The sequence below is a fragment of the Platalea leucorodia genome (assembly GCF_965183815.1).
Source record: "Platalea leucorodia genome assembly, chromosome: 3".
Lineage (NCBI taxonomy): Eukaryota > Metazoa > Chordata > Aves > Pelecaniformes > Threskiornithidae > Platalea > Platalea leucorodia.
In genome coordinates this window covers 26,649,849-26,662,215 of record NC_138825.1, presented here as the reverse complement: position 1 = coordinate 26,662,215, position 12,367 = coordinate 26,649,849, and the positions used below count along the sequence as shown (strand labels likewise).

General features: G+C 37.7%; 1 protein-coding gene across 1 annotated transcript in view; it reads right to left on the bottom strand.

Moving 5' to 3' along the window:
- Window positions 1–12,367, bottom strand: part of LPGAT1 (lysophosphatidylglycerol acyltransferase 1) — a 67,166-nt gene that overhangs the window by 29,506 nt on the left and 25,293 nt on the right. The window contains exons 3-4 of the mRNA XM_082307508.1: window positions 9,702–9,820; window positions 3,004–3,099 (exon numbers count right to left, since the gene is read on the bottom strand). Of these exons, the coding sequence (XP_082163634.1) occupies window positions 3,004–3,099; window positions 9,702–9,820 (215 nt within the window). The remainder of the gene's footprint in view (window positions 1–3,003; window positions 3,100–9,701; window positions 9,821–12,367) is intronic.

The window sequence follows — 12,367 nt, the reverse complement described above, 5'->3', positions numbered from 1 at the left end:
TATCTTTGCTTACATCCCTTCTATGCACCTCTCTCCGCATCCCATACTAGAATAGCAGAGGTACCAGAAGACACAGCTGGATCTCCGGACCAGGCTTCAGTTGGGTCACCACAGCAGAACCACAGATTTTTTTCCCAAACCTGTGCTGCTTGAATTCTTAGTCTCAGCTGAAATCAGCACACTGATGGAAACACTTATTGGGGGGCTGAGGGGGGAAGTAATGGGCTGTGATGTTTGCAGGTTTTGTTCCTCTAGAGGAAACTGTTGAGTAAGATGTGATTTTATTTGTGTGAACTTAAAGAAAGCCTACAACAATAAAAATGAGATACCCTAGCCAACAAGATATTGTATGACACCAGCTTCTAGCTTGATAATTAGCCATATATAGGATATAGCCAGGTGATAATTAAACCTGAGGGACCAAAGGGACAAGTAAAAAAAAAACCCAACCCTCATTCATTTCTCCTCTTTGATGTATTAGCACTTTTCACTTTTTCACTTAAGACAGTAAGATTTGTCCTTAATTACTGCAGAAATATCTTCAACAACAATCCTTTCTCTTCCCGCTTCCACACACAGCAAGAGCAAGCTACTCAAATTTTCACAGGAATTAATTTACATCAATTATCATTTTTGAGTAGTGACTTTGCCAAATCACTCAAAAGACACAGGAGTCCCAAATTTAAGCTTCCCTCAGCAGAGGTGATTTTAATTCTCTGAAATGTCAACAAAACTGCCACAAACTTTCCACTCTTTGGTGGTTGGCTTTTTTTTGGCAGGGAAGAGGGAAAGAGTAGGATTGAGAGGAAGACAACAAGAAACAACATTTTATTGAAGACAAGTTTTGTGAAAGTGTTTCTCCTAGATTTTGAAATCTCACAGTTGCAATTACTTCCGACTTACCTCATGAAAGGGAAGGAAAAAGCTCTGCCTGCTCATATTAACGCAATTAGAGAGCAATATAAAAGTTCCCCAGCTAAAACAGTCCTTTCCCACCAGACCACAGGACTCCAGGATAGCACAGTGGTTAAAAAGAAACAGCAGTGAACACTAAACTTTTCATGTTAGATACTAGAACTCTCCAAAACCTGAACAAACCTAACAAATATGACTGGTGGATAAATTGCTGTTTAGCAAATATCGTGAGGTTTAAGATGCTGCTGTGATACAGAAAAATCTATTGGACTAATGGGAAAGAGAGGTGTGTTTAAAAGCAACCATGACTAGTGGAATATTGAAGAGTCCTGGAAGATAAAACGCAATTAACATACTGTCCAGAAAGAAGAGAAAGTAAGTCATACAGAGGCAGCTCCTCAATACAGCCCATTCTTGAAGACCACGGCTAGCTGATCACCATCACAGGGAACGGGCTGAGCCTTCTTTCCTTTAGAGGAAAGAAAACAGGTAGCAGCGGACTGCTGGCAAATTCTTTAGGATGCCATGTACTTTGCACCACCAATATGGCAAGTTACTGACAGTCTCAGTTTCCAGAAAACTTTTCAATGGGAGAAAACACGAGTCAACTTCCAGTAGACCTCAGAAGCATTCCTAAAACTGCCACTGGTGCTGCTCATGAAAATGAGGCTACGTTTTTAACAAACAGGATGTATTGTACCACGATCAAATTGCATTATTTTACAGGGAAAAAAAATATGAAGTATTTGCTTATCCAAATATTACCAGGGCCTTTCTATAGTTAGGCAAAGGATCATTACTCACTCACCTTAAGTGTTTTTGCTACACCCAAAAGCTAATTAACAGCCAAGAAACATTTTATTTTCAATTGGTTTATATTTAGACTCATGATGACATCATTTTATTTGTGATGTTGCATATCTCAGCCACTTTACAAAAATGAGGAAAAGCGTTAGTTTTTGCAGCTCAGTAATGGTTTGGTTTTGTAACTGGAATTGCAACACCACATTCAGAAATTACAATTAACAAGCTGACAGCCATGTGTACCTGAAAAATGTGTATCTTGTGAATTTTAACTACCGAAATAGATTTGTATTTTATGAAGTGTCAAACCCTATTCCTTTCTGTACTCTCACAGTACACAGTTGTATATCTCTAGAGACCTTTATTTTATTACCTAATTTTGCCTGAGGTTTTCTAACCATGCCTCTCCTCTTAGTGAGAAATCTCACTTTAGCTGTGTATAGCTGTGATTAAGTATTTCTTTATTTCATTCTGAGTAAATTAGCTTCTCCTTCTCTGTAAAGTGAAAATTCATTAATTCTCTCTGGCTGCCTATATATTTTAAGTCCAGACAAATAAAAATCAAGAGAGGAAAGAAATGTGTATGCTGGATGTTGTAGTTCACATAACTGGCAGCAGGTTCAGGCTTATTGTTGTACTTCTAAGTTTCTACTCTTAGAGTGCAGTTTGATCAACAGCTACCGAGTAACAACAACAAAAAAAACCCACCCAAAATTGTAAGAAATAATCTGAGGTTTTCACTCCTTAACATTTGAGATGCTGGGCTCAATACACATTCTTTCCCAACGCTCAAATAATAATTAACCTTCAAGAATCAATTAATTACTATTTATGCAGACCCATCACCACCTTAAACTGGTCTACTACCATGTCAGCATCAAAAGGTATGGTCCTTGCCTTTCCTTATCTAAAACTTTGACAGTCAGAACAGTAACCTAACCAGACTCACTTCACAGCTTCAAGGTCACTAAGGAAAGGAGAGGCGCCAACAATGGGCAGCCAGAAGCGGAGAGACAAAAAGGACTGCCCGTGTACTTTGCTTGTACACCTCTCTCATAAAAGGCTCCCATCATAATTGGGTTCCATCAACATTCAGGTCTAGGCAAACAGTAAAATAAGCTTGGAAAAAAAGCAGTTTCAGAACAAAGCTCTACCCAAATACACACATTACAGCATAGTTATTTCATCCTGCAAACCATCCAGGAGGTAACAAGTGAGTCCCATAACAATGCAACATTCCAAATATAAGGATAAGTCAAAGCACTATTACATATTTCCATTTACCTGTCTTATAAAGAAGTCTCCATGGATTAGAGACACAATGCCAAAGTTTGTATACTTAAAAATATGATCCATCAGCCACATCATCTGACGGACAACCTGAAAAGTTAAAAAAAAAAAAAAGTTTAATAAATATCAAGTGCAGAGAATTATGTATATACTGGTCACAGTCTTGTCACCCTCGCAATAGCAATAAAACTAGCAAATATATGGAATAAAGTCCCCTATGTCCCAAAGTATAAAGCAGCACAGCTGCCATACTTCTCCCTCAAGAGCAGGATTAAATAGCTGCCTTTTTGTAATATAATATACAGTTCTACACTATTAGCCATATGCTAGAATAACTTCTACTCCGTCTTTTCACACAGGTAGTGTAATGCTTCTTATTGACATACCACCACAATTTTAAGCCAGTTGGAAACTAAAACCATTTTCAGTGTTTGTTAAAGTACACAGAACAATACAGATCCGTATTTGAAATCTCCAACTGTTTTATGTCTACCACAAACCCATGTTTCCTTATTTTTTTTGTACTTGGCGATTTTGGGGATGAGATCATGTTGTTCTTGTGCTTCTGATGTGCACATGCTCCATAAATGCTCACTCTATCTTTGAACAGCAGCATTCACTGAGACCTATGTACGACCCACATGCCATTACCGATTTCTCTCATGGTACAGCAGCTACATGCATCCCCGAGAACGTCATTAAGTCATGCTCCTTGTCCCGGCTAAGAAGCATGGTAAGAAGGCAAAAATAGAGGTTGAGCTATTAGATTCACTTTGACCATCATTTCTTACAGGACAGTGAAGGCAGATACTATACCCGTTCAGTCCTTTGAGATTTAAAATAGAAGAATTAGTCCAGAAGAGGTAAATAACAGACGGGAAATGCTGCTTCTCTCACAAGGTCTTTCCCTTCTATAGCTCCTACATGTAGATTTTGAGAAGGGTAGGAATTGGCTCTCCGAAACTGGAAAATCCAGCGTCTCTTACATGCTCTCAATCATACACAAGGCTAGCTGCCTTTACTCTTCCCTATGTCAGAAGGCCTCCCTATGTTGGAAGACGGCCATGCCAAGACTGATTCAAATTCAGTGAAACTTAAGGTCACGTAACACAGTGCTCTTCCATTTATCACTATCAAAAAAGCATATGGAGAACCATGACGTTTCTCTGGTAGTCAGAAGATCATTTTTTGAATCTTAAACCGGCACCTTCTGCTTGTCATCTTTCAGTTGTCCAAGATATGTAATTTGAGGCAAAGACACAAAGAAAGCAGTCTAAGAAATAAAGATTTCCTCTAGAAAATACAATGTAGTGTTCATGTATTAATTACATCTACTGCTAAAGTGTACTCTACGCTTCTCTCCAAACACCAGAGGCTTGCACAGTAACTGAAATACTCAGAATCGACATCCATGCCTACAACAATACTTCTAACAAAATAGTTTGATACAGTGAAAGATGGTGGCTTTCACCTGTTTTCCCATCTTGACGTGTCTGTGTGGAATTTGTAGAAAGAAGCAGATCATATTTCATGCAGGAATTCTGTTTTGTAAAAGCAGCTCGATAATTTGCAATTTGTATCTAGAATTGCATGTATCAGTAAGTCTTTCTTCCAAAGAAATCTAATTATCTCTTGGAGTGCTCTGATAACCTATTCTCCCTTTTGACCACAGAAGCTATAAATGAATCCCAGGTTATATATTTGGAGAAAGATAACTGCCACATACACTGTTTCTTTTACTTATCCTTAAAGAACTGCGGCCGGATGCTCAGCAAAGTGAAGTTTTTACAGACTTGCAAGAACATATCTGCCAAGGAACGCTTAAGATACTTTATTGCCTTAGACATAGAGCTGATCTCCCAGCGAAATCTGAATGTCGCATTTAGAAGCTAGCTATCCTTGCCTAAGAGCACATTAAGAACACCTCAACTTCTGCGGTTTTTTAATACTAGCAAACTTGCTATTTGAAGATCTTGGATAATGCAAGAGCACCAATTTCTGGATCCTCTAGCATCACTGGAAGTGGAAAAGGAAACCATGTCTGAGAGAAACAGACAGCTCTCAAAGATATGAAAGGTTTTGCTTTGGAAACAAGCATCCATTTCTTCTCTGTAACATGCTAGTATCCTTTTCTGTCCGCCAGTGGTATTTCTTACTAGATGCTACACATCCAAGGAAACAAAGACACACTATGTATTTTTGAGTGATAAAAGAAAAATTAGTTCCTAGATATAACTCCCCACTTGAGACTAATATTGGTGAAATGGTTTCTCATACAGCTATCTCCTGGCCTGTATTAAAAAAAAAAAAAAAAAAGAGAGGATCTTAAAGCAAAAATTCTTCTCTGCAGAGACTCACATTCTTTCTATTTCAGTAAACTAGAAAGCCTTAGGAAGGGGGAAAAAAAAGGAAAGAAAAGGCGTGCCCTAAGGACAAGAGTTAAAAAAAAAAGCATCACTGAGAGGCATTTTTGTTCTTTAAGGCACTCCAATATCATAAGTTCATGCCCATGCACCAGCCCAAAGACGACAGGCTGGTGTAGAGAAACACATCCTTTGATAAAAACACCAACAAAATTCCACTGATGATGCTTTAGCCTGCAGCAGTTACCCATATGACTGTCAGTGTTCATCTACTACTTTGGCATTTTGACAATTATTGTTCTACTATATCTAACAGAAGTTGAACCAACACAATCTATTTTACTGGAGGAGATAAGCAAGCTCAATAATCTGCTTCCCTGAAAAGAAAAGGTTTGTGTCTTTTGAGGAGTCAGCATTGGTCCCTAGATGTTCTACAGGAGGAGGAACTCTTGCCCAGCAATGCTAGTGCTTCTCTCCTCCCATACTATTTTTAATTGTCTTTTCATTTAGATGACGGTAGGTTTGTCCTGAAAGTTGGTCATTGCTCTTCAGAGTCTGAAGTCCATCTCGCCATGTTTTAGGTGACACAGGACTTCTACCTAGCCCTTGGTCTTTTTGAGAAGGAGTGATGTGACTGTGCCAAAGATCAGCGTGACATAGAAGTTACACCTAAGGCAAAACCTACAGGCAGTTTGCTGCAAGTGGGCTACAGAGGCAAACTCCAGAGCTCAGTGATTACAAATCTGCCTATAAGCCTAGGCAGTGGTACAAAGTACAGAGAGGAAATATTTTTATGTATGAATTAATTAATATCTACACACACACTAACACGTAAAATCAAAAAGGAGGAGTTCAAAGAATAGGACACAATTACCTTGTTTGCAATCAAAAGGCAAACTAGATGAATGGATATTCATTCTGTTCTGCTACCAAGGCAGAACAGAGGACGCTGCAAGATATTGCTGGGGGTTCTTCCATTTAGTATCCGCAGGAACGAAACAATGCTTATCACGAGTCTCTTATCACTTGCATTTCAAGGAGGTTTAAGCAAAGACATTCAGAAGTGTTTTGAGCACAGATTCATAGTTTTTATGAATTGAAAGAATTTTTTTATGCCATTTCAGGTCCTTTTTGCTTCATCCTTCCTGCCTAAATAAGTTCAGAATGTAGAAAACGCTTTTACCAATTTTATAAAAAAAATCTAGGTGCCTCCTATTCACAGGCCCACTTTCATTTCACTCTACATAGATTTCATAACAAAGCAACCTGAATAGACTGACTTTCATCTTTCAAGCAGCTCTAACTTAACAATGAAACCTGGGAATGTGTGTCTTGAAACCTGCACTCAAACAGCTGCAGGCTCTACTATTTTCTCTCCACTGCACCCTTCCTGGCACTGCTTTCTGCTCTAAATCAGAAAAAATAGCCACACTTGTCAGTCCTAATCCAGTCAGAAGGCAGTAATAGCAGCATTTTAACCTAATTCTCTTTGTTAAACACATAAGTTTTAATGTTTATGAGACATCAACTAACTTACTAAGTTTGTTTTAACACTTACTTTCACAAATTGGAACAATTTCTTGAACTGTATCAAAAGTGTAATTAGGTCACTTCTGATTCAGCTGAAACCTTGCTCTGTGTGGCTTGTCTTATGGTAACATGTATTAGTCAAACAATACCAGTCCAGTCCTTCCATTAAAATTATAACTTTTAGCCGAGTTCCACTTCCCTAATAAGAGATCATGTTTTCCTTATTCACATAAGTGAATCTGAAAGACAAGAAACATCTTAACACATGTATTTTAGCTTACTGCTTAGTGAGATTAAATTTGCTTAAAATAGATAGGCTACACGATCATTTGTATATAAGAATTTATAAAATACTAGAAAAAAATACTATCACAGTTCCTGACATGGCCCTTAGGAAACATTGTCAAGTTGCAAGAACGTTTCAGGATTCTACCTCACTACACAGAAAAACACAGAACTTTAATCGAACACTTCTGACGCCTTAAATTAACATTTTTTAAAAAGCAGCATTAGACAGTAAGTGCTTGCAGATTACATCTCGTTTCAGTCTGTATTGGTTGGCAAAAGCAAGCAAAAGAAATTTTGGACTGCCGCAGGAGGAAGGTCTTCTGAGTTCTGCCACTGCCCCATCACCACTGAGAGGCCGCCTTTGGTAAGCTGTTTTACTTCTCTGTACACCCTTCTGCGTGAAAGGGAAGCGAGCCTTTCACCTTCACAAAATACTTTGAGAGCTAAAAAGTGTTGTCTGTGTGGTAAAGTGTTTAGGAATTAGTGCAGCTTAACTGTCGTAAACAAAATAAAAACAATTATTGGAAGTTACTATCTTGCTACTAACAGATGAATATCAAGGTTGTGACGGACTCCATGTTAAGTTTAAACTGTATTTGAAGAAACCTGCCTAATTTAAATAGTTGCCTATTGTATAATGATTTATTTTGGACAGATAGGTTGGTTTGTTTTTTCCTCCAGTGGTTTCATAGTCACTCAAAGTAAAGACAATTCTCTTCTGTTCAGAAATAGGAAGCATGCTATTTTAAAAAAAACTGATTCAGCAAGTTCTATCAAGGATACACCACCCTGATCATTCTCATTATTTTTAGCCACTTGTACTACTCATGCTGTATTTTAAGCATGTGTTGATGCTCGTACTTATTTGGTTTCTTTATTAGCTAAAAAGATTAAAGCCATACTAGGCTCTGGACACATGTATTCCAAGAGCAATGACTGCAATTATTTAAGGGAAAAAAATAGCAACTTTAAGGCTTTTCTGAAAACCTGCAAACCTAATAGTTTCCATGGTGAAGACTATTTGCCTTCTCAATGCCTTCTTCCATTTTTAATATCTCCTACATTCACAGAAACTTACTCTGTCTTGACTGAAACTTTCTTGCTATGGAGTCAAAACAGGATAAATATGGCTTAGATTTATATATACACTAGTATACATACATGAGTCAATGAAGCTCTATGATACCTAAAACACCTGGGACATCAATACTCAAGATTATCTGCAATACATATCCACAGGACTATACCCTCACAGTCATACCTTTATCACAAGATTGTCCTATGCATAGTTTTGATGAAGGGAATTAAAGAGTGTTTACGCTGTCATTCTACTCATTGAGGTACAGTACAGAATACCATATATACCTAACTTCCTCCATTCCAAAAGAAATTAAAGCAATTAAAAGTACCTTTAAAACACAGTCTTCTCTAAGCTACAGGAGAAAGAAAGAAATTAGTCTCTGCTCAATCTCAAGTGGCATTTTCATACTTTCTTTTTTGAGTTTGGTTTGTTTGAGTTTGGTTTTTTTTTTGTTTGTTTGTTTGAATCAGCTCTGCTGTCATAAGTAAGATATGGGAAAATTTCTAAAAAAATGTGAAACCACTGGTAGAGATACAGAGTATACACAATCTATATTAATGTACGCTAAGAAAAACAGCACGAGTTACAAGTTGTGCAGATGCAACAAAAAGCAGTTGTTTTCCTTGTTTCTTCACCATATGGTCACAAGAAAGAAGACAACACTAAGACAGACACAGCTAATGCATTTTTTCAGCTTGCCAGGTATGACTCCCACCCTTTGTAGCGTAATCATACGTACCCCCTTCCTCCTGATTTGCACATAAATTTAATTTCCTGTTTAGATCCCATTCTCTAGTTTCCAGCACTACACTCCCTAGACGTGAATCTTCTGAACAGCAATGCGTGAAACAATTGACATTAGTTGCACTTCTCACCGACATACTCAAGAGTTTGTGAAATAAGAGCTCAAGCAATTTTGACCTTAGCTAGCTAGCTTAGCTTGGAAATGCCCTCATAGCGAAGTCACTTTCACTTTCTGAACTCCTACTAAAATCCCATACACAACTTGCTTCTAACTTTGAGAAAAATTCCATGCTGGAATAAAGTTATAACCAAGAAGCTAGACCTGTGTTGCTTTGAGCAAAGCTGGCCTGAGTTGCACGAGGGCATGAGGTGAGAGGAAAAAGTCAAATACATGATTACCTGCAAAGAGATCTGCTTCCCTCTATGTTAACCTAGACTGGATGCACACTTACTCAGCTTATATTTGACCTTCTCCAGAGGCAACGTTTATGATCTAAAACCTGCTCCAAGCTACTGGCTGTCACATTAAACCAAATCTAAACAAAAAGCCTCCTATTCTGGGCATGGAGGTTATTTGGTGGATTAACACACAACAGTCAGTCATCAGTACCGCACGCAGATGCGAGCACACCCAAGGTAACAGATCACATACCCAGTAGCTATCCCACTCCCCGGTTGTAGCCTACCGTGCCTTTATCCTGAAGGCACATCATCAGAGTGCAGACGTCACCCGTTGCTTGATGGTTCACCAGCACCATGGCTTCATCTTCTGATACTGCTTTAACATCATCACCCCATTCCACTACTATTAAAAAAAGAAATAAATAAAAAGGTAAATTTTACAACGACCACATGGAAATTTTACTGTCAACAAAACAAAAACCCCAAAGACCCCACACCCAGACAATTAAAATAAAGAAACCTACATGCTACATGTCAATCTAAATTGGCACATAGCATAAGATAGGAATATTAGCAAGACCATTTTTCCAAGCAGAGGGTATACAGCTTAGTTTTAAATTGCATGCACAGAATAAGAATAAAACAAAAAATACTCTACCAGAACATATGCACAGAGATTGATCATTTCGTGTCATTACAGCATTCTATATTTAGGGTCTCAAAATTACGTAAGCTTTTGACCCAGCTTTCAAATTCAACTGTCTCACCTCATTAGATTTAAAAAAAAAAAAAAAAAAAAAAAAAATCACGATGTCAAAAATGTTTTGTTGTTTTTTTTTTTTTAAACTTAGCAAGTTTGTTTCATTTCTACACTTACTATTATTAAACCACCCCGGTAAAAGCACAACAAAAAAAATCCATAGTTGGATCATTGGGTTTAAAATGCTACATTAAACAAACTCAGTAATTCAAATCTAAACAAGTTAGCTATAGGCAAGAAAGTGGGTTCAGAAAATGCTGCTCAGATGACAGAAACTATTAGTCACTATTTTGTAGGCCAGAGATAAGATACTCCAGTGGCAAGAATGATGTCAGGAGGAAGCTACAGCTGTTGATCATCCAACATTTATATTGACTAGCAAAAATATGCTGAGGTAAGGAAAAGTAGTTAAAATCACTAGTTCTATCATCACAAAGTAACGAAATAGAGAAAGAGAAGACTGCCTCCCAAGGAACACAGGATGGAAAACTAGAAAAAGTCTGTCGTAAATTAAAGCCCAGAATATTTCTAATGCTGTTATTGGGGCAAAGAGACAAGCGAGTCGAGTCTGGCCCTCTTCAATGAAAGGGATGGTTACTGCAATGCAGGGTAAAGGGAAAGAATGGGCAGGCAGGGCAGCTCTATGAAGTTCAAAAGGAAAAGTAAGATGCATTGCCCTTGCATGCAGGATATGATTATTTTTCTGTGTTCATTCAGTACCTTAAGTGGTTCTTACTGGCTCTTCTTTTCATTTCTGACATCAAAGGAAATATTTCACCTCCTCTACTGAATCTTTAGTACTGTTATTAACAGGTCTCCAGGCAGTGAACAACTCTCATCACAGGACAATTAATTACTTTACTACTATCTGTCTTTTAAGCAGTGATTCAACTGATGCAAAAGCAATAGGCTACACACTGAAGACAAGAAGCAATAATCCACGCATAGCTTCCCTGTCCTTGGAGAAATCCAATTACCATCCCACCTTTGAAAATTGCCACTTCTATTACTTTCTAACAGCTCCCAAATTAGTACTGAATTGAGACTTGAACACAAAGTAAAAAAAATAAAATGCTGCATTTGGTCACAAGTAGATAGAATCAGACTAGAGATACGAAGGTGGGGAGGACCATTCATTCCATAATGTTCAACCTCCTTTTTTTTTCCCCGGGCAAGCTAAGCACAGATCCTTTCTTATTTTTCTCAACACAAACTTGGAAGATCCCCTTTATCCCTCCTCCGCAATTACACGCAAATTCCCTCCGATGTCCTCTCTAACTCCATGAAGTTAGAAAATGCCTGGACGTGGCAGTCATAGCTGACCGTGCGCCCTCCTTATCAAGAATTTCACGTATCTACCTATGGCAGTACCCCACAAAGCAAGAAACTAAGATGAAACGATAATTGTTTTAAAGGGAAATTAATCAACCGTGTACCGATTTTGAAATTATTACTTCAGTGTCTTTTTTAGGCAGCCAATATACAATAGTCTTACTGAACTGTGGCTTTCCAAAAGTAATAAAAACTAAGTACTAAATACATTAAGCATCTGCAAAATAAGGTTTCTCACAAATAGCTAATTAATTCCAAATAAAATTACTTTATTGATAGATCACTCGGAAAAAAAATTGATTACTTTACTACAGATACTTCACTGGAACATATCAATTTCTACTACTAATCATTTCCACTGTAGAGCAGTTTAAAAAGAAACTTTTTAATCTTCAAAAATGTTTCACAGATCTAACTTTCTGAAGGATTAAAATAAAGTTCATGACTGAAAAAAGGTAAGCCATGAGAAGTAGCACACAACTGAAAACAACTAAAGAGGAGAACTTATGAAGCTTAATTTTCTAGGAAAAAAAGCACATTTTTAGCACACTAGGTGAAGACCAATGTCTGACTTTGAAACTTTCAGATAGGCCCCAGTCAAAGAAAAACAGGAAAAAAGCTTCTGCTGTTACCTCCTAGAGTATTTTACCTACTTTTGTTAAATACAATAGAGGGTAAATTAAGCACACAACTAGCTTACGATGCACTAACAAGTTTCAGCTGAGAAGTACTAAAAGGTGGGCTCTGATATCCCACTCCAAATGCAAGGTAAAAAAAAAAGTTTCATTTAATTCTTTAATTGATTTACTCAATTCATTTTATCTGTCAACTGGCCAGGCTAATAGCTCAACTTCTGCA